This window comes from Engraulis encrasicolus, chromosome 6 (genome assembly GCF_034702125.1).
Source record: "Engraulis encrasicolus isolate BLACKSEA-1 chromosome 6, IST_EnEncr_1.0, whole genome shotgun sequence".
Classification (NCBI taxonomy): domain Eukaryota; kingdom Metazoa; phylum Chordata; class Actinopteri; order Clupeiformes; family Engraulidae; genus Engraulis; species Engraulis encrasicolus.
Genome location: NC_085862.1, coordinates 13,822,799 through 13,850,085, shown reverse-complemented (window position 1 = coordinate 13,850,085; position 27,287 = coordinate 13,822,799). Strand labels below are relative to the sequence as shown.

General features: G+C 43.9%; 2 protein-coding genes across 4 annotated transcripts; one reads left to right on the top strand and one right to left on the bottom strand.

Moving 5' to 3' along the window:
- Nucleotides 1-661: 661 nt before the first annotated feature.
- smim7 (small integral membrane protein 7) lies at nucleotides 662-5,075 on the bottom strand. The gene is made up of 5 exons (XM_063200703.1): nucleotides 4,758-5,075; nucleotides 4,480-4,521; nucleotides 3,416-3,468; nucleotides 2,912-3,002; nucleotides 662-1,189 (listed from the first exon to the last, which is right to left on the bottom strand). Exons 1-5 carry the CDS (start codon nucleotides 4,781-4,783, stop codon nucleotides 1,174-1,176), a joined length of 228 nt encoding a protein of 75 aa, XP_063056773.1. The 5' UTR covers nucleotides 4,784-5,075; the 3' UTR covers nucleotides 662-1,173.
- Nucleotides 4,196-23,925, top strand: LOC134450742 (uncharacterized). Of its 3 annotated transcripts, none has more exons than XM_063200702.1 (6): nucleotides 4,196-4,442; nucleotides 12,638-12,709; nucleotides 13,866-14,082; nucleotides 14,473-14,500; nucleotides 14,800-14,944; nucleotides 23,281-23,925. In XM_063200702.1, exons 1-6 carry the CDS (start codon nucleotides 4,349-4,351, stop codon nucleotides 23,655-23,657), a joined length of 933 nt encoding a protein of 310 aa, XP_063056772.1. In that variant the 5' UTR covers nucleotides 4,196-4,348; the 3' UTR covers nucleotides 23,658-23,925. The 3 variants fall into 3 exon arrangements, with proteins under 3 accessions (XP_063056772.1, XP_063056770.1, XP_063056771.1); XM_063200700.1 differs by lacking the exon at nucleotides 4,196-4,442 and adding an exon at nucleotides 5,188-5,456; XM_063200701.1 differs by lacking the exons at nucleotides 4,196-4,442; nucleotides 12,638-12,709 and adding an exon at nucleotides 5,188-5,456.
- The last annotated feature ends 3,362 nt before the right edge of the window (nucleotides 23,926-27,287 follow it).

Below are 27,287 nucleotides of genomic sequence, written 5' to 3'. Positions count from 1 at the left end.
TGCCTTTCGGGGCGGGGCCTACAACAACCTGTAGCATATGGCATATGAAAGCATATGAAATCAGACACTTTGGGGCCCAACCCAGTGGTTGAATGGATAGTGTCCTACCCTCTTGATTTAAACTTTCTTAGTCCATTTCTCCCTTAAGATTAGTGCCAGATTCATGCCAATTCACTTCTGGGGTACTGCCTTGCCACTAAAAAAAGGCACATTTAAAAAAAAGGCACTATGAAAATGCGGGTCGGTTGGGCTCCAAGGTGTCCGATTTTTCATTAAACTACCTCAGTGCAGTGGTGCTGGTTGTCCAGCAGAGGTCAGCAGAGATCTGGACCCAAAGGGATTTAAATGTGGAATAGACAGGCAGCTACAAAACCTGAGTGCTTTGAGCACTCCAAGAGGGCATTGAATTCGAGAGGCACTGACGACACTCTTTCGGGTGGCTTATAAGTTCAAATCACAGCACCTGAACACCCAGGTAAATAAGCGTTGTAGATATGAAATACCAGTAGTTCCTTCTGTATGATAGATTAGCCTCTTTTAGGAATCATAACAAATCCAATTTCAATAGGCCACTACAGTACCCGTGGTAATAGAGGCACACATTTTAATACATTTGTTAATGGTGCTTTTAGACCAATGACAAACTTAAAACTCTTGCACATTTACGCATCCACTCAGCTTTTATTCATTTTTGAGTGTACATTGTGCCATTGAAAGGATGGCTTAAGTCACTGTATGCAAGAAACAGGTATGCAGGCAATAAGACGCCATTAGGAATTTTCAGGGGGAAAAAAACAGGGATGATACTTCTTGGACATATCCAGCACATATCTAGCATACACTGTATACCAAAATGTATGTTTCTGCAGCACACAAAACCTGTACCGTCATAACGAGTCTTGCTCAGGGATGCAAAATGAATTTCGGTGTAAACTGACAATTAAGTATCATCATATCGTATCGTATTGCATCGTATAACATGTCACTGATTAATAAAGTTATCTCCCACCAGCAAAAATCTATACAAATATGACTTAATAAAACAACCGTAATAAAAACAAAAAAGGAAATGGGCTCATCATGTCAAATACATTATGGATCATTGTGTCTGCCTGGTTTCCCAAAAATATATACAACGCCGCATGGTCACCCCCTCTCTGCTCCATCGAAACCTCATGATCCAAACAGTCTGCAAGATAAAAGTTCACACACACACACAACATCCTCATAAGCATGGACCTGAAATGTTCCCATGTGTTATGACCACAGAGATACAATGACAGTCTACTGGAGAGTGGCTACTGCTATTATGACTAGGCTACTGGAGACATTGATAATGGACTAGGTCCGAAACGTCTGTAGCTCCTGCTTTTTTCCGATGACTTCTTTTGTAATTTTTCAGCTACAATACATATTTTGAACTTGAAAGCTTTGTGTGCGCCTCATCTTTTTTGACTGTCATAGTATCGCTACTTTTGGTGAGCAGTCGCACCAAGCAACACACGATTCAAAGTTAAGGCGCAGACGCCAACCCTTTTGGTCTCTTTTTACTATAACCACAGAGCCCAGATGAGTGACACTCGCCACATTCGTGCTGATGCAGAAAATGACCAAAGCTGAGCAAAATGACACATTTCTAACCAGCATCCATTATAGGTTTCAGTGAATGAAATTGCTCAGTTTTCGATTGCTTTTGTGCCATCACAAACGTGGTGGATATAATGTAATCACCTGATGACACAGGTGAGTAGGGAGGGAGGGAGCAGCCGCAATGGCAGAGCCCAGGGTAGGGAGCAGTAGATGGGGACAGTGATACTCAAGGAGATAATCCTGACAATTTCAACATGCATTTGTATTGTTCACGCTGCCCTTGACTTATCAGCACCCAACATTGCTTTTTTTTGTTGAAAAGTCCTGGCCATTCTACTGATGGTATGGTTTTTATTTACATACTTCAAACACATAAACTACTTGTTAGCATACTTTGCCAAAAGTTGTGTTATAAGGTACCTTCTGACGATCTTTGGGATGATATTTGGAATATGTATTGTTGAGATTTATTATTTTTCTTTTAAAGGAAAACAAACCATGCCCTCATTACAATGATCTCAGAACAGAAGAAAAACATGCTGCATCGCTGGGTACTGTGTCAAGTCAAGTGTAACAGAGGCCAACTAGCAGAGTGTGGCATGGAACGTTAATTAACCTCAATCCCAAAACCTCATACAGTATCGGTAGCGCTGAACTACCGGACTGTTCCTTTAGCTCAGCTGTATCATGATGTGCCTCCCATGCCCAAATTGGAGAGTTGACTGGTAGGTGGCGAGTTCGAGCCCAGAGTGGCAGACTGTACAGGAACACCTCAGTTACACAAGAGTAGCGTGAGCAGCGCAACTGCATGCTTCAATTGGCAGGAATTCTCTAAGTGGCACTCTTGGCATCCAGGGCACAAAGTTTGTTTCACTTAAAGGGACACTGTGCAGGAAATGGTCAAAAAAGGTACTGCAACTATGCTGCTCATTGAAACTGGGCTGCCTATTGCCAAATTTGATATTTACATGAAAGTTTACTAAGTAATAAACAGATATTTTCTAGTATGGTCCAAGTACAGTAATTTTTGCAGCTAAAAATGGCTATTTTTGGAAATTCAAAATGGCGGACCATGGACAAGATCCCCCTTTTCATGCATGAAAAGTGCACTTTTTCCAGTCATAATGAATACTTAAAATTTGATGGTGGTGGTAAGTATTTATGAAAAAGGTAACATTAGTGAATGGGCAGCATGAATTCTGGAAATAAACAACTAAAAATCTCACACAGTGTCCCTTTACGCACCTGGCAGGTATAACACATGGCTTTATTTTGCACTGAACCAAACTGATGAACGGAATTATTAGAAGTAAGTACTTACACTATCATGCAGAACATGATGAAAACATTCCACAAAGCAATGAATATCCTGAAGTATCGCAGACTCAGTAGAAACTCTCTGATGTTATCACCTGGAAAAAATGCAGGTGTGAGAGTAACTGAAGGTACCACAGGGTACAGGAACACTGGGAGTGCGTTACAATATGTGACCTTGCCTCCTCCACTTTTGCTTGTCTCCTCGCCCCACCTCCTGGCCCCTCCTCCGTGGAGAAAACGATAAAGTTTCCCAGCTGTCAGCCTAGCTACAACAACTTTTTAGGGACTGTTTTTCATTCACCATCCCAATTGCAAATGAGAAGAAGGCTTTACAATTGAGCTTTTGCGAGATATTGAAATATAATGCTGTGGTCAGTGATGTCATCATGACATATTACTTCCTGGTACGAGGAGACAAGCACAAGTGGAGGAGGCAAGGTCGCATATTGTAACGCACTCTGGGTGGTGTTCAGAAGACACTGGACATAGGACAGAATATATTGGTTACCTGTAGTTGGTCCTTGGATATCATCTCCAAAACCATGGGATTCCTTTTTCTTTCTGTGAAATGTCAAAATAACGCATACCACTGAGATGATTGGAGCCAAAATACACAGCTGTAATACCATTACAGATTAGCTTTCATCCAAACATGGACAACAAATAAATATTTTGTTAACCATCTCAGCAGTCACAGTCTTACATTGGCCTATTTACAGTACCAACAAAAGACTTGTATATTGTAACTGGTGAGTCTGTCTTCTACTTACAAATACCTGCAGTTATCTCGTGCTACTTACTGTATTCACAAGTTCCCTGGTGGTTACTGGAGAAACTCTCTTTGTCACACTAAATGTGCGCAGACCTTAAAGGGACAGTTTGGTCAATTTCAACATGCAGTTGTATTGCTCACGCTACCCTTGACTTGTCAGTACCTGGTGATGCCACATTTTTCGGCTCAGCCCTTTCCGAGATATGAGCAATTCTAATGGGGGCAGCGTTTGTTTACATTTTTAAAAAATGAAACATAGGCCAACTCCAAATATTTTCCCAAAAGGTACTGCTGTTTGCTAGTTGTCTGCTGATGTTTTATAACCTTTTGGATGTTTTTGGGAATAAATAAAAATGTTTTTTTGAAATGTAAACAAAGAGCTGCCCCCATTACAATGACCAGGATCTCGGAAACGGCTGAAGAAGAAGAAAAAAAATCTCAGGCACTGACAAGTCCAGGGTAGTGTGAGCATTACAACTGCATGTTGAAATTGACCAAACTGTCCCTTTAATGTTGAATGGGAAACTTGTGGACGAGCTGCCTGCCAGTCTACATTTTTGTGACCGTCTGACACTCATACCTTACAGTTTTCGCCTGCAGGGGCAACGCAGGCTACGTTGACTGGCTCTGATTTTAAATAATTGCATTGTCTATGTTGACAATTTTGCGATGATCTTCACCACGAAGTCCCATCATCATCACAGAGAAAGGAAAAGCCAGCCACAACAACACAGTGGACCAAGCAAAACAATTCATTTACAAGGTGATACTTAAAACTAGAAGACAATACCGATACTTACAATTTAAAATTGAGGACCGCACCGGCATTCATCAGCAACGTCCTACATGAAATGAAGTCCACATTATTGACAAGGCATGCATGCCAGATAGAACACTTAATTGATTAAGTTATTGCAGTGCAATATGTTAGCCTAGCATCCTAAAGAAACACCACCAGTCGTCTCCACTACTAGCTAAAACAACCTTAGACTGACAGCCTTAAGCCAATACACCTTATCGGATAGCATTAGTCATAACTGATAAACTGATACTGGGTTGAAATCAGACGATTCCTTACCCGAAAATCAAGAAATCCCCGATCATGATGTCCACATCAGAGTTCCTGAGGTGACGTTGAAACCAGGAAGTGGATGAAAAAAACAACGTGTGCCGTCATAACCGCAAAGCATTTAGGGATTGCCGTCGGAGGCAAAGCAAAGCGAGCTCTTCTATTTAATTTTTGCATTTTAATTACTCTTCTATTGTTAATTCACTGAAGCTTTGTTATACTTTCCCTACTTTTATGTAAGTTTTTTGTTATTGTAAAGTGTCCTTGGGTATTTTGAAAGGCGCTCAAAATAAAATATTATGATTATTAACACACACCCACGCCAGAGATTTTACAACTTTGCCAACGCTCTCTACACGTGACGCTACCCCACCTCCCCTGACAACCGTCGCCAGGGACGAACTCAGAGGACAATCCAACTCGGAACTCAGAGCGAGGGCACTGCGTTACTTTGTAACTGTAGAGCAAACTTTGCCATGGTTAATTTCTGTGCTGTTCGCGGTTGTTCAAACCGCTCTGGGCGTGATAAACTGAGCTACTATTGTTTGCCTAAGATCCCGGCTGCACGTTACACCCAGACGAGACGTGATTTGTACAAAAAACGCCGCGAAAAATGGTTAAGGAGGATACGGAGAGAAGATCTCTTTAGCGAGGATTGCACCAAAAACTTAAATATAATGCGAGTCTGCAGTGATCATTTTATATCAGGTAGGCCTAATTAGCATGCTATTGCTATTCCCCTGTTTCTTTTTTTATTAATATTCATCTATTTCTACGATCCATTCGTTTGGAAGAACCACTCTGAAAATCCGTTCAAAGACCGAAATGTTCGGCTCGGTGATCCGATTTGGATTTTTATCTTCACAGGGGTACCTCAAACTCTGTAGCGCCACCAGCAGATCAATGTCACAAGTGCATTACATGCTGTAACCATCGGCGGACAGCAGCCAATCAAAATTGACAACAAAGACAAACACACCGTCCAAACAGGAAGTTAGCTCATATCTCAGCAAAGCCTGACAGATCTTAACGAAATTTCTCACACATGATCTCCAGGTTACGTACCGAATTCAGTGCAATACAGCAACTGGGGGGCGCTACAGTTAGTGAGGGATTTGTACAGGAAGGTTATGTCCTGCTGGGCATTGCTGCCTGTCGCACCTCCTCCGGTGCCCATGGGTCAGCTGCAGGGTCATCAGTCGGGAACCACCATTCACTAATGTTTCCCCCCTTTAATCCCAAAACGTTTCGTGGTGGCGGGGCAGTGACAGGGATGTCTCCCTGTCACCCCCTGCAGCTGATGGGTGTTTTCCCCTGCGGCTGTTGTCTGGGGTAAGGTGTTCTTCCTCCACGTTTTGTCCTTCCTCCTGAGCCAGAGCCAAAAGCTCGCCTTTTCAGCCTCCTCTGCCAGGGACTTTGTTACCTTCCTGAGCCTTTCTCCGGTGAGTCCCACGTCCTTCAGAAGGCGTGTGGTTGACAAACCTATGAAGCCTCGACAGCCAACCTCTACTGGTCAGATGGTGGTCAGCCAGCCTCCCGGCACTCAGCAGCCAGCTCTGAGTGGCCCTCTTACGTTCAAAGGCAGCCTCAATTCCCTCCTCCATAGGCACTGTCAGTTCGATGAGGAACGCTGTTCTTGCCTTAGCTGACCACACAACAATGTCTGGTCGGAGGGATGTGGTGGTGATCTCCATGGGAACTGAAGCTTCCTGTCAAGGTCGACTCTCATGCTCCATTCCTGGTCAGGGGTGAATGGCCTTGATGGTTTCCTTGGCCTGATGCTTCTGCTGACCCCTCCCTCTGCTATAAAGGTGGTGAAATCCTCTAGAGGTGGTGGAGTTTTACTTCCTTGTCGGCACTCCTCCAGCACTTCGGCTAGCTTCTTCAGGACTTGGTCATGGCGCCACCTATAGCGGCCCTGTGAAAGCGCGATCGTACAGCCTGACAAGATGTGCTGGAGACTTGCGTTGGGGGCATTGCAGAGTGCACAACATTCTTCACTTTCGAAACACTGGTGGAGGTTCCGAGGGCAGGGAAGCGTGTCGTAAGTTGAGCGGATGAGGAAGCTTAGTCTTGCCTGTGGGATCTTCCACACATCTGCCCAGCTGATGTTCCTATTTGTAATTCCCTCCCAGGTCGTCCAGCAGTGAAAATTTGTTTTTGCCAATATGGTATATACCAAACAGGAAGTTAGCTCATATCTAGATGGTTAACTGTATGTTGTGTATGCATGAAGGGCAGCATATGAATGAAGGGCAATTCATGCATGAAGGGCAACGAATGCAAGACGGGCAAGCATACTCCAGCATTTTCTGTGAGGAAATGCAATCTAGTTATCAGTAGGCGTAGCTTAAATGAGAATTACTTTTAATATGTGGGTCATTTCACGTGAAATCAGACACCCGGCCGACCCAGATTTCAATCATACTTGCTGTGCCTGTTTAGTAGCAAGGTAGCACCCCAGAACTGCATTTGTGTGAATCTGACACCAATATTAATGGAGAAACAGACCAGCAATGTTTACATATGAGGGTAGGACACTATACATTCAGCCTTGATTATAGCAGTCCGTGTAAGTCGCAAAAAGATGTCTGAGGTGTTGTTTGAAAGCTCTTTTCTGGCTCTACAAAGTTCACAAACAGCATGGAATACAACAGCCTTCAGAATATGAATTATGATGCATTGAAAAAATAAAAATTGAATAAAAAAAGTATATTTTTAAATGGCCGGTTTCTTGTCTAAACATAGCCTGTAAGGTTATAAACACCTGAAAATGGGTTGTTTGGTTCCTTATTCATTTCAGAGATAATGGGACATAAAGGTTGAAATGAGTTGTAAATAAAGTGGTAATAGAATAGTATCAGGGACAGGACTGGACTGGCCTTCTGGCATAACGGGCATTTTCCGGGTGGGCCCTGCACCCTCACTGGGTCCTAGTCCAGGTACTCAAAAACTAAACAGCTTCTGCCCATTGTCAATGGACACAGTGGAAGCTAGACCATTTTCAGCATTTCGAGAAGGCAGGGTTGAAAGAATAAGCTCAGTAAATGTTTTTTTAAAGCGGTCAAGCATCAAAGGGTATGTTGTAGCTGTATATGATGTCAACTAGTGGCTAGCATGTGTTGGAATGTATGCCGAGCACTGGAGAGGTGAAACTGAACTTCCTGCATCTTCATGAACCATCTCCATCCTTCACATATTCCGATAGACATGCTGTCATGTGATATTACTATGGTATCACTATATTATTACTAGGTGATCTGTATGACGCCATATTTCTGAATCCCATTATCTCTGAAAAGAATTAAGAACCAAACACCAGCATTTCAGGGGTTGTTCATGACATTGCAGGCTACGTTTAGACAAGGAACTGGCCATTTTAAAATATTCGTTTTCTTGATATTCAATTTAAAATTTTCAATTTATCATAATTCATATTCTGAGGTTTGTTGTATTCCATGCTGTTTGTGTAATTTGTAGAGCCAGAAAAGAGCTTTCAAATAACACCACAGACATCTTTTTGTGACTTACACTGACTGATATAATCAATGCTGAATGTATAGTGTCCTACCCTCATATGTAAACCTTTGCTGGTCTGTTTCTCCCTTAATATTTGTGTCAGATTCACACAAATGCAGCTCTGGGGTGCTACCTTGCTACTAAACAGGCACAGCAAGTATGATTGAAATCTATGACGGTCGGGTCCCAAAGTGTCTGATTTCACGTGAAATGACCCCTGTTGTAATTTAGGCATAGCCTACCCTACATAACAAATTAATAAATGAACACGTGTTGATGGTTTTAAAGGTGGCAGCTGAGCTGACTGCAAAGGTAGCAAGCACAGTCGGCCCGATTCTGGCTGAATGTCGGGACTGTCGGCTGAACGTCAGCTCTCGGTGATGCTGTGGAGAGAGTGAGCAGCACAAAATTCCTTGGAGTGCACATCAGCGATGACCTCTCCTGGACCACCAACACCACAGCACTGGAGAAGAATTCCCAACAGCGACTCTACTTCTTGCGTAAACTGAAGAAGGCAAATGCTACACCCTCCGTCATGACAACATTCTACAGAGGAACCATAGATAACATCCTGTCCAGTTGCGTCACAGTGTGGGGAGGAAGCTGCACGGAGCAAAACAGGAAGACGCTCCAGCACATTGTTAATACAGCAAGGAAGATCATTGGAGAGCCACTCCCCTCCCTGCAAGACATTTACACCACCTGCCTCACCCGCAAAGCACTGATGATCACCAAGGACACAATCCACCCTGCACACAAACTGCCCTGCCATCTGGAAAGAGGTACAGGTACCTCTGCTCCGTACCACCAGGCTGGCAAAGAGCTTCATACACCAAGCAATCAGGATGCTGAACACTTAACCCGCCCTCCCATCACTGATATGCCCACTCTACACTGTATTGTGGATTGCACATTCTACTTGCATTAACTAAAAAAAACACACACACACACTGATAAAACCCACACCCAACACTGTATCGTGATTGCACATTCTACTTGCACTAACTCAAAACACACACACACACACACACACACACTGCACTGACTTAAAAGAGCACACACACATACTGCACTGACTTCAAAGAGCACGCACGCACACACACACACACACACACACACACACACACACACACACACACACACACACACACACACGTTGCTGCTGCTTCATGCCTATTACTTGAACGACTTTACTGGAAAACTAGCTACCAACTATTTGTAAATATTTCACATCACTTTATATTCATTATTATTTCACAATGTTACTATCACTATGTCAGAATCGTCAAAACAGACGTTTGCACACTACTTCCAGACATTTGACATTTTAGACAGAGGACGGTGTAGACGACATAACAATGGTATTTAAACTGATGGCACATCTATTTTTTATTAGCCCGTCATTATTTTGGGGCAATAAAGTGTTCCTGGACATTTTCTTCTCATTGTTGTGTTCATAAATGATGATGATGTTGTCTACCAGTCTATCAATAAAGTAGGACGTGGGACGTAAAGAAATGTCAACGCTGCGACCTGGCAGATGACGGCTCTGCTATGGACCAAACGCATGGGCTGTTGTTGCTTTCGGAAAACTGAAACAGTTTGCTGTTTCATGTAAGAATCAGGCACGTGCACTCCAATACGGCAGGGGAGGCACTGCCTCACCAGCTCCACATGAGAATGATGAGATGCAGTAAATGTGAATAATAGTAACAATAACAGCAATTGTTTTCGAGCATCTGCACCATAACTACCATTTGAGTAGTATTTAAACAGTTTCACTCATTTTCAATCATTTCCGTGGCCAAAATCGTAATATTTGCCCATTTCATGTCAAATTGCTCCGAATACGCTGAATTTGGGGCAACTCTGAACTTGCCTCACCCCGGATTGCGCAATCCCTCGTTAACAAGCTTGAGCGCATGCACCATTTTGCACGTTCTGTGAACGCAACCTGGTAATATTGTATTAAATGTTTTTATAGAAGTATGTATGGTGTGCCCTCATTTCCTGATTATCATTTCTTTACTCTGAACGCTTTGGCTTAACGCCCACTGAAAGATACAGTGGTGAGGCGAGCAGTAGCCTGGCCGCAGACTCCTTCTGGCGTTGAGAGTCTTGCTGGCCAGTTACGTCATAGCGAATCTGAAGTTCACAATACAGTCAGTCGGTGTTGTTGGCTAGCTTGTTCACTTCGACTGCTACAAGTGGATTTCATAACGAAACTAAGAGCATTCTCAAAGTTGGATTTCCAAGGGGAATATATGTGATAAAGAATGGAGGACCGACAGAGCTGAAGGGTTTGCTACTGCAGGTGACCGGTCAGAAGATTAGAACTACCCGATCATTTCAAAGTGAGTGGTAGGCCTAGAAACAGAAAATATTTTTTGTTTCCCCTGTGTCTTGTTTGCAACCGGCGAGAATGTGTGGAAGACCATACGCATGGGATTTTACGACTTAACAATTCACTAAGGAGCCTCACGAAACACAAATTCTCGCGGCTACTCATATTCAATGCCAAATTGCTTTGGAGACGTTTGGGGCGTCTCGAATAGATGTGGCTTTGGATGAACAGCACCGGCTAAACTAACGTTAGCATGCACAACGCCAAAGTGATGGAGAACCGTGAAAGAGCGGCGCATGGACCCGATGTACGAGTTAAGGTAAGACCAGTGTTTCCTATGTGTGTGAAGCCTGTGTTTGTGAGACCCGTGGGGAGAGAGAGAATCCGCCGTGATTCTGTCCGGTGTGGTAGCTTTTGTGATAGGCACCGGATTCTCATGTGCCCTGTAACTGTTTGTAAAGTTGAGTACAGGGTACCGTTGAGGTAAATCAAATATACCCGTGTAACTACAAGACTCTGATTTAATTCCAAAGTGTAGGCATAACATAAATGACAGTCCCAAAATATTTGGTGACCATATCGAAGCTTGTGTAATATCTGTTTATGTTGACATTCGCTTCCTGCCACACCTTTGTCCCACATCGCTTGCCGTAGCCTCGTACAAGTAGATGTAGGCCTACATTTGCACGAGAATCCAGTGCGTATCACAAAAGCTATCACACCGGTTTGTTCGCCGTGGTGCTCAGCGGTCTATATGACACCGTGTTTTGAATCCTGTGTGTCTTTCATTGAGCATCCGCCGTGATGCTCAGTCCACATTTGTGTGTGAGAGCAGTGGGCTGTGAAGGAGCTTACACTCTCCACTACTCTCCCGTCCCCTCCCCTCCTCTTCTCCTCTCCTCTCCTCTCCCCTCCTCCTCTCCTCTCCTTTCCTTCCCTTTCCTTTCCTCTCCTCTCCTCTCCTCTCCTTTCCTCTCCCCCTCTCCTCTCAACTCCTCTCCTCTCCTCTCTTTTCCCATCTCCTCTCCTCTTCTCTCTTCTCCTCTCCCTCTCCCTCTCCTCTCCTCTCCTTGAGCTCATCTCCTCTCCTCCTTTCTCCTCTCCTCTCCTCTCCTCTCTTCTCCTCCCCTCTCCTCCTCTCTCATCTCCTCTCCTCTCTCCTCTTCTCTCCTCCTCTCCTCTCCCCTCCCCTTCTCTCCTCTCCTCTCCTCTTCTCTCCTCTCCACTACTCTCCTCTCCTCTGCTCTGCTGTCCACATTGGTGCTGTGTGGTTTATGTGAGACCACTGTTTGAATCCTGTGTGTGTGTGTGTGTGTGTGTGTGTGAGAGAGAGAGAGATCTAATAGCATTTTCTCTGCGGAAATGCAGTATGTCAAAATATGTAGGCCTACCTTATGTTAAGAAAGCTGCTATGACATATGGAACTTGTCGGTAGGCCTATTTGGCAATTATTTATTTGAAAATCTGATATTGAAAAAGTTACTGCCTCACCAGCCATAAATCCCACCGCACGTCACTGGTAAGAATGTCACATGGTTTTTCCCGTATTAATGGAGCATTCCCCAAGGGTGGGAGATGGAATGTTTCTGACCTCCTACTTGCTGAAATGCATTGGAACGCCTGTCAAAGCTTCGGAATGTTCAAGTCGCAAGCTCTGGAATGCGGCATAAAGCAAACTTCGGAACAGTGGTTTTATGGTTTTCGCTGTTGATTGTTTGAAACATGTTCCGGCACGCTTTGCCAGACTCCCGTCACTACCAGTAGGCCTAGCTTGCCTATGTTCATTTAATTTCCATGTTTTACGGTGTCTTATCACAATAACAAGAACAGACCTACCACAAATGTGGGTAGGCCTATAGCAACTAGGCTACATAGACTGACAGCGCCGATGTCGGCTAAACACTGACCTGTGTGTGTCTCGTCAACAATTAAACGCATGCTCCACCACAAGGGGAGACATTGATAGTTATTGTTTGTCACGGATAGTCTCCCATTATCCTATATTGTTTGTTTGTTTGTCTTTTAGGCAAGCCATCATCTCTGCTTGATGAAAACAACCCGGACTGGGCTCCATCACAGAAATTAGGACACCAATACAGTGAGTGAGGTTTCACTAAATAGCATGTTTTTTCTGCATATCTGTCTTGTGCCGATTTGTCAACCAGGGCTTTTAAATATCCGGGCAGCATGCCTTTCTTTGTTGACATTTTTTTTGGCTCTACAGTTACAAAGTAACATACTGCCCTCTGAGTTCCGAGTTGGGTTGTCCTCTGAGTTCGTCCTTGACGACGGTTGTCAGGAGAGGTGTAGCGTGTAGAGAGCGTGTGTTTGTAGTGTTGTAAGTAAGGCTTTTTGCTATACTCCAATTTTGCTATATGCTTACTGCAATGTGCAATAATGTGTATTAGGTCTTTGTCTACATCTTGTATCTATGTAAGGTGTCAGACACTATGTAAGCTGTCAGGAGAGGTGAAAGGGGCCCATAGCACACTGCAGTAAACATACACTATTCAGAATCAGTAGGTCTACGACAGTTAGCCTTCCCTCAGTTCACGGTTATATCCCATTGGTCCATCATCCCACTAGTCCGACCACACACGTTAAAACGGGGTCAGCTCTATGTTCCCACAGCCCATTGGTCCCACGGCCCATTAGTCCCACAGCCCAAATGGTCCCAGCTTATTCCTGCTGCTCCATGTTTCCACAGTTTTACGAAATTATTCAAATATAAGCCCTATGCTCTACAACTCCATGTTCCCACATTTCCAAGTAAACTAAGAGAACCAATAGGCCTTAAAATAATAAAAAATTAGTGATGTGGGACCAATGGGCTGTGGGATCAATGGGCTGTGGGAACATAGACACGCTCCCGTTAAAACTATGCCCAAACCTAGTTTGCGAATGTGTATTTCCTAAGTTTGCCTGTTATTGATACAATAAAGTTGAATGTTTGTGTTACAAGTCTTTATATCTCCTGCTGAGCCATGGGCACCGGAGGAGGTGCAACAGGCAGCAATGCCCAGCAGGTTTTAACAGTTATCTGTATAATCCTTATTTAGAAATGATTGAACCTCAGTGTAACAAAATCTTTTTCTACCTTTCTTCAGACAAAGACCCATCAGTCTAAGAGGTCATTGATATGATAATCATGATATGATTGTCATATATGGTCATGATAATGTAACTAGTCCTGAAATAATTGAACCACTTATCAATTTGATTTACAGTTTATTCTTTTATTTCATTACAATCAGAGCATTCGGCAACTGTGGCTGAGACCTTACCGCCAGCCCTAGAAAATGTAGGGAGAGAAGAGACCGTGGAAACCAAAACTTCAGGAGATGGTTGTACTTCAGTGGGGAACTTAGATGAACACTGCACCAATTGTATTAAAAGAGTTAAAGAAATAAACCAATTGCGGGAGGAGAATAGAAGACTGAAGCGAGAGCTGTCCAGAAAGGCCCTGCATAAGGGGTCTGACACACCAAGGCGGTAAAGCGGCGCGGAACGGCCACGGTTTTTACCGGCGTCAGTGAAAATACATTGAAACCTATCTGTCCTTACACACCAACCGGCGGTAGTCGGGCGTCAGCGGCGCGGGAGCCGGCTCCGCGCCGCGCTGCATTTGGAAAATAGAACTCGAGCGTATTTTTCACGCCGGCGACCGGCGGTGTCTCATTCAAATGAATGGCAAAGTAGCATGCTAGCTTTAGCTGTGGGGAGAGTTTTGAATAGGACTGGCCGCGCACGCCGACGCTGTCAGTGTGCAAGGCAGAGAAAAGCACGCCGGCCAAAACTAAGCAGAAAGACCGCGTTCGTCCCGTGACCGTTCCGTTCCGCCTTGGTATGTTTTGGCCCTAAAGGTGGTGACGAGGACAAGGAGTCAAAGGTGAAGTACTCTGTTCCTCCATCTCTCATGCCCTGTTCCATTCGCCACACTGGGCACTGTGTACTGAGATGCAGTGCTCTTTCCACCCTCACGTAACAGCAACATTTGAGGATGAAGCTTGTCATTGATAAGAAAACAAGATTTTTGATAGTTTGTTTGTTTGTTTGGATGACATGTCATGGATGAATGTATATCCTCATAGACATACTGCTTGTGTTCCTTGTTTTCTTCCTTATTTGTCCCAATTCGATAACTCACAGTCACAGTACTGCCAATGTTCTCCAAAACTATTCCCACAGTTTGCCTTACCACTGAAGTACCCTCGAAAACCTATGCAGAAAAATAGGAACGTTCCTACAGTTGGAATAAGAGCAGATGGATGGAAAATGGTCACAGAGGATCACAGCTACGGTTGTCCATCTCCATCTCTTGTAATTCAAGCAGGTAATTCATGGCTGTCAAAGTCTGTTGCATTTTACGCTATTATGGCCATTCGTTCCTTTGAGGTCACTTTAAATAGTAGGCCACCATCTTGGATTTTGTCAAAATTGGGGGGAAACCCCTCTTACCTAGCCTAGTAGCCACTATGGACCTTACGCATCTAAGAATCCTGGTCCTAACCTACGTTGACCTTATGACTCTACAATCTCTGTCTATCTCTTCTTCCTCTGCCTTCCTACTATTTCTGCCTCTCCTCTATACCTCTCCTTTTAAATCTATCTCTAACAATGTTTTTTTTCCCATTTGTTAAGCACTTTGAGTTACATGCCTTGTATGACACAGTGCTATACAAATACAATTATTATTATTATTATTATTATTATTACTAGTAAGCCTAGCGCCACACGCTGGACGGCCTTTTTTTTTTTGCCTGCGACTGGTCTAGCCTTGCATTGTCTGAGTGGGTTGCCAGATTGTTCTGGATTTGGCAAACCAATCACAACGCAGAGATATGTTTTGAATCAAAGCAGGCAGGGTTTTGAGGGAGTGACAAAGCTTGCAATGCTGGGAAAGCACAATAACAAGAAGTATTGAACAGCTCTCGTTTTACTCAGCTTTGGAATCAGTTTTGGAAGAATTATAAGGACTTTTTCGCAATTTTACTGACAGTCTATAAAACGTGGATACACACTCTTTGATGGTAGTAATTGTGCGTTGCGCTGATTGGTCAGAGCGTTGGCCTATAGGCACAGACACAGTTTGAAAGACAGCAGGTTGCTCTCATCAACAATCTTTGTATTTATCGTTCATCGGGGTCAGACTAAATTAAACGTCCAATCTCACATTTAGTCTGGTTTGCCAATTTTGTGACTTTGTCGACAGATTTAGTGACTTTTGGCCGTCTCTGGCGACTAAAAACCTCATCTAGCGACTTTTACGACTTTTTGGAGAACCTGGCGACTTGAGTTTCAGTGAAACTTGTGTGTTCAGTGTCTAAATAATTGTTTTTCCACATAATTGTAACTGTGCCGCTGTCAGAAGCGTTACCCACAGTTATGCAGGGCTTCAGATTAGCTCTGATCTCTAAAAAGTAGCTAGCACTGCCATTTTGCATTATGAACGTAGCCATGTAGGCACATTTTCTAGAGATTAGTGTGTCGAGCGTGATGCTGTGATGTGTAACGTCATGATGTCATCTAGCAACTTCTAGCGACTTTTCAGAGAGCCAATAGCGACTTTTTGTGATTTTGTTTTGCTTCTGGCCATCTTCACCCTACACGGCATCCACACATGACTTTTTGAAGCAATTGACAAACATGTCAGCATACAGTAACTGTGAAATGGAAACAGGCAGGAATTTACAATCCACCAAAAAAACTTGGCGTAGATGATGTTTATATCATGCCTGACACAGACTCAGAGTTTTGGGTTTTTTTGTTTTTGTTGACGGAGTTCGGTTTCGTTGATCGGAGTTGGATTTGAAGTTATTAGGCCGGGAGCCACGAATACCCCTCAGGATGTTTTTTGCTTACTTTTTTTCACTATGATTTCCTGTTAGTATATACCCTGGGCCATAACGAGTTGATAGGGTGCACTCCCAACTCGGCCCCGTTTGGTCTCAGGGCCCAAAAAAACATCTTTTAAGGAAAAGCTGCAGGCGAAATTATATACTTGTAAATATTAAGGTACTGCAACTGCAAAAATGGTCCTAGAACCCTGTAAATTGTCATGGGTCATCCTGTCACATAGGTGAACCAACCTGAAAAACGTTTCAGGGCTTGGGGCTTTTCTTCTGTCAAATATCATCTTCAACATGCCCAAAAAGCCCCAAAAATGCTTGTCCGCCTGACAAATTGTCTTCAAATTTGATCATTTTCAACTCTGTTATGATATGCATTAGTCCCTCAAATGTAAATGAAAAACTACCCAAGTTCATGAGCTTCAATTTAAGTCCAAGAGGACCTTTCTAGCTAGAGTACAACAGCTGCTATGTCCAAAGTTATTCACAATAGCCTATCCGAAAATAGTAGCCTACTGGCAGGCATTCAGTCACTTTCAGCATTACCAATTCGTTGGTACTTTGAACATATGACATAAACCATATTTTTTGAAGTGTTTGACCTTGACTTGAAAATTGCATGAATGAAAGTATTAAGTGAATAGCATCAAAAGTAACTAATGTTACCACCTATTGGTGGACTGTGAACAGGATGCAACACATACTATTACACAAAAGGAATGACTCAAATGTGAAATGTATTTAATGGCTGATTTGTATTGTACAGCAGTAGTTTAGAATGTAGATAAGAACTTTTAATCAGAATTTATAATCTTTATTATCATCATCCGTCTCTTCCTCATCTTCATCCACAATGTATGGATTTCATCAGTCATGTCATATTAATCTCTGTCCTCCTCTGCCAAGACATTAGAGCTTTTGGGATTACATCGCCCTCAAACCATAGTGGTTCAAGCTTCCCATATGTGTTTAGGTGAAACTCATGGTCAAGTGCACTTGGGATCTCTGGGTAATGCTCATGGGCTCTCTTTCAGATGCATTGCACACATGAAAGTTTGTAGTATGAAGTGTTGTTTGAGTAGAGTAGAGTATCATTTAGTAATCCCAGGGGGAAATGAAAGTGTCACATACATAAATACAAAAACCCATTACACACACAAGACACACACATCGTTACATATTAACCATATAGCTCACTCTTACATACATACATTCAGCCCAAGGCAGATGTCACTTCCTCTCTCTCTCGCTCTCTCGCTCTCTCTCTCTCTCTCTCACACACACACACACACACACACACACAAACACACACACACACACACACACACACACACACACACACACACACACACACACACACACACACACACACACAGGTATATCTCTCTCTCTGTGGTACGGAGCAGCAAAAAAAACCCAATAAACATTTAGTCATTTAGTGTCCAAGTGTACCAGGGATTTATCACATGTGCCTTAGCTAAGTGGCACGGAGGAGCCAAAAAATTGTCCTGGAGTGTCAGACGTCACTGTGCATAGTCCCAACAAATTAATAATCGGTTACACCCAGGCGTAGGATAGGAGTTCAGGTAGAAGCACGGAGGCATATATAATGATGATAATGATAATAATAATACTTTCGTTTTATATATAGTGACTTTCAAAACACCCAAGGTCGCTTCACAAGGTATTGTATAGGAAGTGTGAGTGTGTGTGCGCGTCAGGGCGTGTGTGTGTGTATGAGTGCATGTAAAGAATGTGCTTGTGGAACTAGCAGCCATAAGCCTCCAGGAAGAGATGTGTCTTAAGGCGTTGCTTAAAAATGGTCAGTGAGGGGGTATCTGGATGTGGCCGGGCAGATTGTTCCAAAGAATAGGATCAGCTACATGGAAGGCTCTGTCACTGGTGGTCTTGAGCCTGGTACTAGGGACGACCAGCTGGCCCTTGGAAGAGGACTGCAGGGATCTTGAGGGGTCATAGGGATGGAGGAGGTCAATGAGGTAGTGGGGTGTCAGACCATGGAGGGACTTGAAGGTTAGGAGGACTTTATAGGTAATGCGTGACTTGATGGGGAGCCAGTGAAGCTGCTTGAGTATGGGGGTGATGTGCTGCCAGGGTCTAGTGCCTGTGAGGATCCTGGCAGCAGAGTTCTGGACATAAAGATAAGATCCTGGCAGCAGAGTTCTGGACATAAAGTTGGTTTATGCGGTCCAGTCACCTATGATGATCTCTGTGAGTCCGTCTGTGTGGTGTTGAATATTTGGATGGCCCTGGGGACAAAGGACCTCTGTAGCCTGTCTGTCCTGCAGGAGATGGTGCGAAATCTGTAACTGAACAGGCTTCTCTGGCGGTCAAAGACTGGGTACAGGGGGTGATTGTCCATTTGTCCATTATAGAGTAGAGTCTGCTTAGTGTCCTATTCTCAGCTGTGATAGTGAGAGCCTCCAGTTCTGTGCCTACAACAGACACAGCTTTCCTCACCAGCCTGTCAAGGCGCCCAGCATCTGCTCTCCTAATGCTACCACCCCAGCATGCCACAACTGTCCATGACAGGCTGATAGAACATCTGCCGGAGTCTGTTGCTCTGTTTCCTGTACAGTGCTTTTGAGTTAGCAGACCAGTCCCGTTTATTGTCCAGGTGTATACCCAGGTACTTATATGTGCAGACTGTCGCTTCTGTCTCCCCTCGATAGAGACAGGCACCAGGGGCGGGGTGTTTTGCCTGAGGTCAACCACCATTTATTTGGTTTTGGTGGTGTTCAGCTGGAGCTGGTTGATTCTTCACCATCTGACAAAGTTCTCCTCCTGACCTCTCTACTTCCCCTCCTGTCCCATCTTTAATGCATCCAACAATAGCGGAGTCATCTGAGAACTTTTGCATATGGCAGGTCTTTGAGTTGTAGTTGAAGTCTGTGGTTTACAGGTGTGAACAGCACCAGGGGAAAGCACCGTTGAGGGACCTTCTTGCACGGTGGGAAAGTTGATAGGTCAATTAAGAGACCCTGGTGAGCTTGAAGGTTTTGACCCAGACATCTTCTTTAGTTTAATTTCTCTTGCTTCGATCAATGATTTTCACTCGCTGACTAAATCCATACAGTAAGTAGGTGAACTCCTTAACATCATTGACGAGCTGTTTATCAAGATCAAATGAGTTTCCTCCTTCTGCAAAGACTTCGAGGAAATTTGATGTTTGATTCAATAACTTCATTGGTCACACTTTCCTTTGCTTTGAATGCTGACATGCAGTCAACACCATTGAAGGTATGTAGAGCCAGAACAGTGGCAATGTGTTCCTGCAAAAAATCTGGTGAGTACCAACAAGTAGGGCACGATACCATTTACCGATGATTGTATGACACTTGAACGCAGCCTTGAACTTCACACTTTAACACAAATTAACACAATTAATTTTGAGTAGGCATACGTTCGTAAACTGCCACACCAAAAGCTCTTTCATACAGCTCAGGTGAAACCGCTGCTCGCAACGTTCAGACATTGTATTCATCAAGTGCATGTGGCTTCTTTCTCTTGTTCTCATTCGCCGAGTGGTATCGGGTATGTTATTGGTCGATACTTCAAAGCCAGGTATCAGATATCGGTATTGGGGCCAAAACATGGTATCAGTGCAACACTTACCAGTAGTAAATGAATGAGTGCCTTCTTGTTTTCATCGTTTGTGAGAAAGGCTTTCAGCCCGTTCATAATAAAACGTTCACCACAACGTCTGCGATCTGTCAGTTGATTTTGGTTAATGAAGACAGTTCACGTACGTGTCTGTGCTAAGTATTGTTTCAGCTGATGCGGGTAGACTTGTAAATGTGCTCTCTGTTTTCATCCTGAATGAGAGCATATTGGCCTGGAGGAGGAAGTTGCACATTCTCAGCATCTTTGATCATGTGGTTCATGCCTTTCACTTTGTTGTTGTTTTTTATGCACCACTAAACATCCATTTTTTGAGATGGAGTATGGTGTCAGAATTAAGGGATAGGTCAGGGGATAGGGCCCATGAGCATTACCCAGAGATCCCAAGTCCACTTGACCATGGTTTTCACATAAACAAACTGGGAAGCTTGAACCACTATGGTTTGAGGGTGATGTAATCCCAAAAGCTCTGATTGATGTATTGGCAGAGGACACGGATGAACAAGACATGACATATGAAAGTCATACAAATGTGGATTTATTAGGAACAGGATGATGAGGATTATTAAATGATCATTAAAAGTTATTTTTCACATTCTAAACTACTGCTGTACAAACCATTCCTTAAATAAATTTGTCATTTTATTCATTCCTTTTGTGTGATAGTACCATGTTGCATCCTGTTCACAGTCCACCAATAGTTGAAGCTATTCACTTAATACTTTCATTCCTGCAATTCTCAAGTCAAGGTATGGTTTATGTAATATTGTTGTTCAAAGTCCCATACAAATTGGTAATGAAAGTGACCTGCCAGGCCAGTAGGCTACTATTTTCGGATAGGTTATTGTGAATAACTTTGGACATAGCAGCTGTTTTACTCTAGCTAGAAAGGTCCTCTTGGACTTAAATTGAAGCTCATGAACTTGGGTAGTTTTTCATTCACATTTGAGGGACTAATGCATATCATAACAGAGTTGAAAATGATCAAATTTGAAGACAATTTGTCAGGCGGACAAGCATTTTTGGGGCTTTTTGGGTATGTTGAAGATGATATTTGACAGAAGAAAAGCTCCAAGCTCTGAAACAGGGCCGGTTCTGGCTTATTTGGTGCCCTAGGCGAGTTTGATTTCTGGCGCCCCCCCCCCCCCACCTTTGAAAGAAAAAAAAAATCTTTCTTATACCTCACAGAACACAAGACTAATATCCTTAGTAAGCTTAACTAAATAGCATCAAGAACAATAACCGTTTTTCATCAAATGGATTTGTGGTTCTTTTTGACAGGCGACCAACACATCAGATTGAGTCGCATGAAAGTAGCTTCACTGTGTGGTGTGTTGGATGTGATGGTGGTGGGGCCCCCAACCCCAGATGAGAGGGAGGTTATCAATGTGTTTGAATTGTAACGTGAAATTGAAATGCCAGGAGAGTGATACAGTACATTTGCATGTAAAATGCATGTGTAGACAATAAGCCTACCAAGGAGGTCTGCATTGATCTACACTATCTACAGCATCACAAAGCATGGCAGCATAACAATTTTAATAAGCTACACATTTGTGCTGAATTCCAAACCAATTTCATTTCTGGACTGGAAAATAGTGGTGCATTTGTGAGTAGGGGAATGAGAGGGGGCTATCTATGTGTTTGGAGGGACAGGGTGAGAGAAAGGGAGAAGAGCTGTCACGCTATTGAATTTCATAATATACAAAATATAGTAAATAGCCTCACTTGTCTGCTGTGCATGGTTCTGTTACATGATTAATGTAGGCTATGTCATTCTGGTCTGGAAATTAATGTTTTTTTTAAGCTTACAACAAGCAGGTAATTCATGTGGATGGAAGGAGATATGGCAGCTAAAATTGTTTTAAACATTGCACCAGTCTTACTTTACATTGCTTGTCAACCTAAGCAAGTATTATGATATCAGGTGGGTGTTAGTGAGTAGTGAGTAGGCTACTAACAGCTACTTTACTGGATTTCATTGCTTGGCATACTTGGCTAATGTTAGCATGCTAACTAGCGATTTCTCTGATCAAAAACAAAGCTCTTTTTCTCTCTAATTCCAAATAGTAACCTCATAACTATTAGGCTTTCCATAATCACAAACGGTTGCTGATTAAATCACATAGCATAGTTCCAAAACACCCTCTGAAACTCCTGCATCATGCAATGAGTGGTTTAATGAGAACATAATAATCTCCATCCAGCAGAGCAGCACTACTGTTTGCGATTGCCCCCTCTGTCTCTCGAGTGAGTCTCCAAATTCAAAATAGACCGCACGCTGTCACTCGTCCCGCCCCCTTTCTCAGAACTGTCTGTTTATTGGTTCACAGACTTCCCAGAGACAGTTGGAAGAGATATTACTATTGGCTGAGGGGCGCTTTGCCGTGAGGAGCGCTTTCGCCAGTCTTTGTTGATTGCGACTTCATAAAAAAACTTCATATCGCAAAATTACATAGAAGAGCGCCATTTCGGCGCCCCTTCTTCACATGGCGCTCTAGGCGACCGCCTAGCCGGCCTATGCTAAAAACCGGCCCTGCTCAGAAACGTTTTTCAGGTTGGTTCCCCTATGTGACAGGATGACCCATGACAATTTACAGGGTTCTAGGACCATTTCTGCAGTTGCAGTACCTTAATATTTACAAGTATATAATTTCGCCTGCAGCTTTTCCTTAAAAGATGTTTTTTTGGGCCCTGAGACCAAACGGGGCCGAGTTGGGAGTGCACCCTATCAACTCATTATGGCCCAGGGTATATACTAACAGGAAATCATAGTGAAAAAAAGTAAGCAAAAAACATCCTGAGGGGTATACGTAGCTCCCGGCCTATATTGCTCACAATTACCGAATTCAAGACTTGGTTTCGGATTTGGCAGGTTAGAGTAGGATTCAGTAGTAGGTATCGGATTCGACTAAATCTAAAGCAGTGGATTCGATAGTCGGCAGAATCTTAAAACTTGTGATTCGGATCCGTAGTATTGAGTAACTTCTTGTGGGTGCTGATGGCCACCCGTCAGGCCCAGGTTTGTGCTGTTGGCGCGGCAAGCTCTTTCTTATTCACCGCTTGGCCCCTCATTGCTACTTGCCGCTATATATGTATTTGGTTTTATTTATGTCATAGTGTCCTGTCATATATTTATATACAAGTGTATAATGTGCCACTTCCTCTCTTTTTTTTACAGTTGAGGAAGATGAACAAGAAAGCAATGAGGAGGGAGAGGACGCTCCAGTTGTTATACCTGTCCATCAAGGGTTGGGGGGAACACACAGTGTCCAGCAGCAAGTGGCGTCAAGGACTGGAGGGACGGACAGATGGGAGACGGCTCAGGAAGAGCAGGTGAACGCTTTGAAGGACAAAGTCAAGAGATTGCAATTGGCTCTCGACAGAGAAAGGAGAGATAAACGAAGGGGTCGTCAGAGAGATGCAGGAAATGCAGGCAATACTTCCCATCAACAAAGAACAGCTGACCAAGTATACCAGGGTCAAAATGGACAGCTGCCACCAACAAACAAAGTCAATGAAAAGAAAAGAAACGAGTTTGAACTTTCTCCTCGATAGTCAAGAGGATACTCACATGTAACATTTGATTCATGGGACTACATTCTGCAATCCTTGGATGATCCCTTGATGTACAGCTGGCTGGACTCTGTGATGATGGGGCAGTGCCCTCTGGTGTCTGGATTGTGCATTGCCTTAATCCACTCACCAAATTTCATGGGGAGCCGAAATTTGTTGGACAGAAATAATCCTCCATTTCAACATGGAAAATTGTGTTGCTCTTTTACACAGTCTATCTCACAGCTAAATAAACTACTCTTACCTGTCAGTGTGCCGTCACTGGCAAAACAGTAAATAGCGGGCACTCTACAGTCTTTTCTCCAGGAAGAAGGGCTGCATCTGGTTATTTGAATGAAAAACTAAGCCCAAAGCACTCGCCTCTCAGTCAAGGTAGCAGTTACCCTTTATTTCATTGGGGTACGTATACAGAGATGGAGACAGTGAAACTGGTTGGCGTTTTTTTTTCTTAATCTCTGTATACCCCAATTAAGTGTTTCAATTAAGTTTACTACCCTGACTCAGTGGCAGGTGCTTTGGCTTTAGTTTTTCAGTCACCTGTCATTATGTGTTTGCATTTGTGTCGTTTACTATGCCTTTTTTGGTATGCCATTGCCTATTGCCACTGAAGCAGCCCCCTAGAGCAACTGTGGATCATCTTCTCTTTTTTGTTGTTTAGTTTTTGTGTTGTTGAGGCTGCTAGATTTTTAAAAAAGAAGAAGAAGAAATCTCAATATCACGCAGAGCAGTTAAAGATGTTTAATTTGCTCAGCCTCGATCGACCCCCCTCATAAGCAGTGAGCTCACGGCTCTGGTGGATCAGTTGGGGTTTTTTTTTTGGGGGGGGGGGCTTGGCCGCAGTTGTGTGTCATCAGGGCTCTAAATGAACGTTTTTCATCACCAGTCATAATGGCGAGTAGATGCTAAACAGACTAAAGGATAAAAGCGGATAGTAAGTTGGTCTTTCCTACCAGCCACACTGAAATTTCATCAACAGTCCGGTTTGCTGGTGCTAATGTAAAGCCCTGGTAGTCATTGACAGAAGCAGCTGCCATGTCAGTGGCCATCTCCCAGCCCCACCAGGGCCGCCGCCCAAATGCCCCTGTCGATTAACTGCCTTGGCCATCCCTCATAGCTGTCAGAAGGTCCTCCCCCTGCCCTGGCCATGTGCGGCGCCTTTCCACAGCACTCACCAACCCCCGCGCGTATGACATACGATCTCGTGCGGCGCAGGATATGATCATAAATACCTCACGCTGGTAATTAGGTGGCCAAACAAAAAAGATGCAGCTCAGCTGTCTGAACTGTGGAAAGGATTTTGTGTTACTGGGTATATTGCAGCACGATGATTTAGTTTATTAGCGGAGCTGAGGGGCACCAAATTATCGATTCATTCATTAATCGTTAGTTGATTGACCTTATCGATCGACTATTAATCGATTAATCACTTGCATTCCTAATTGCAGCGCAGTGGTTTAGTTTATTAGCAGGGCTAGGGGACAGCCGTGGCCTAATGGTTAAAGGGGTATGCCACTATTTTGGGGCTTAATACAGTTAAAATCGTTGGCTGGGGTTTATAAAGGTGGTTAAGTGTCTTATTTTCATGTTAAGCGTTGTCTTGCTGTAAGACAAGTTAAAAGAGGGAATATGTCGCTAAGCTAGTGAAAGTCAATGGATCAATGCTACACGGATCCATTGACTTTTACTAGCTTAGCGACATGCTCCCTCTTTTAACTTGTCTTAAAGCAAGACAACAGCTTACATGAAAAATAAGACACTTTACCACCTTTATACACCCTGGCCAACGATTTTAACTGTATTAAGCCCCAAAATAGTGGCATACCCCTTTAAGGAGATGGGCTTTAGATCACTCCCACTCCCTACCCCACTCCATGGCTGAATTGTACTTGAGCAAGGGACTTAGCCCCTGTAAATAACTATTGCCTCTTTTCCACTGCTGATTTTCTAGTAGGCCTACAGCTCGACACATTAGCCTTAGTCTCATTGCAGGCCCGGACAAAAGGGGGCAGACGGTGATCTCATCAAAAGGGGGCTAGGTGCTAAAGATGGCCGCCGGGCCAGGTTGTGGGGCTAAGGGCCGCTTTCCCTGGCCCGTCGAATTCGATGGGCCATCCGGGGCCATCAAGCACCGCCGAGGCTCGGAGGCGGGGTCAACCTCTGTGTAATAATGTGGCTGCATGGGGGACTTATCGCTAAATTCTGGGCAAATTATGGTTAAGCATTAGTTTGGGGTGTTTGGCTTTCTTATGGCATAATTTCATAAGATGCAACCTTGGCACTTCTGTTTGTGTTTTTAAAGTTATTTAGCCAACATAACTTTTTTGTTGTTATCAGGGCATCATGGGCACCACTACTGTAGTGGCACTACACTTAAACTTGGGATGTCATAGCTAAGTCATGTTGGCTTTTTTCTGCTTTTAGCCGCCAACTCTTGTGCCATTATCGTGATTTGGCATGCTTTCCACTGGACACCAATAAAAAGTGTCTAAAAAATACTCACACATGACATTTATGTCGGCTTATTTAGCTTTTGCGCTATTATCGCCGAAGGTCTGGTAGGCTATATCGCACGTTTCAGACAGATCGCCAAACACAGTTTGAAATTTACACAAGGGCTTTAATGTCAAATGGATGGAAATAACATGAATGAATAGACAGGTGGCACGCCGCAACGAGGGTGTGTGTCGCTATGTCCGGGGCTCATAATTTTCTATAGCAACTGATGAAGGTGCTATGTCTCCGGGATTTGGTCTCCTTTCACATGGTAACTTATTCAATTACCTGCACATTCATGTCTCGCTATGTCCGGGGCTCATGCTTCTGTGCGCGATTGGGGGGATTAACTGGGCATGTTCGCACGTCTCCTTCTGTTCACTCTCAGTTGTCGAGCTGCTCGTATTTTCATGCGTCTTTGTCTTCTTAACATGCGCTGCGTCCCATACAGCTTCTGAATCGACAACTTTGCCATGTAATAAAACTGTTCTTGAAAGGCAAGCCATTTTCTTTGCAGTTCTTGTCGTCTTTGTCCGTAGGCTACGAGCCAAACGGCGACCTGCTCCAGCAGAGTTTGCTCCATTTCTTCTCCTTCTTTGTCGTTGTTCTGTTGTTGTCCTTCTGTGATTTGGGGCGAAAGTGGGCTGTGCCCGACTGACGTTTCACAAACAAGGCGTGTACCTGAATGTGCCTGGGGTCGGCTATGAGTCCGATCAGGCAAAAAATGGCCCGGGGCCGGCAGCTCCGAGCCGGCCACTCTCCTGAGCCCCGGGCGGCCCCGGGCGGCCCCGGGCCGCTGAAGCGCGGCTAATGAGACCAAGGCTAGTATTGTGACTCGGTGGCCGCCACTTTTTGCTCTTCAATTGATCTGTGTCGTGCCCAATCGAAAAGCAAAAAGTGGCGGCTGAGTCATGCTGTGTCGAACTGTAGGCCTACCGGAAAAACGGCAGTGGAAAAGAGGCATAAGTGGCTTTGAGTAAAAGCATCAGCTAAATGTTATGTAATACAAAAAATGAATACCAGCCAACCGGACAAATACTCAACGTTAGAGCGCTGGCCTGATCAGAGGGTTGCTGGTTCAAATCCCACCCTTACCAGCCGCTTCATCCATGGCAGGGC

Excerpts from the sequence above, each read along its gene's own strand:
- smim7 (XM_063200703.1), bottom strand. The coding sequence starts at position 4,783 with ATGATCGGGGATTTCTTGATTTTCGG. Across the intron at positions 4,522-4,757 it reads GGGGATTTCTTGATTTTCGG|GACGTTGCTGATGAATGCCG; the intron begins GTAAGGAATCGT and ends CATTTCATGTAG. Across the intron at positions 3,003-3,415 it reads TATCCAAGGACCAACTACAG|GTGATAACATCAGAGAGTTT; the intron begins GTAACCAATATA and ends CATTTTTTCCAG.
- LOC134450742 (XM_063200700.1), top strand. The coding sequence starts at position 5,225 with ATGGTTAATTTCTGTGCTGTTCGCGGTTGTTCAAACCGCTCTGGGCGT. Across the intron at positions 5,457-12,637 it reads CAGTGATCATTTTATATCAG|GCAAGCCATCATCTCTGCTT; the intron begins GTAGGCCTAATT and ends TTTGTCTTTTAG. Across the intron at positions 14,501-14,799 it reads ACGAGGACAAGGAGTCAAAG|TTTGCCTTACCACTGAAGTA; the intron begins GTGAAGTACTCT and ends CTATTCCCACAG.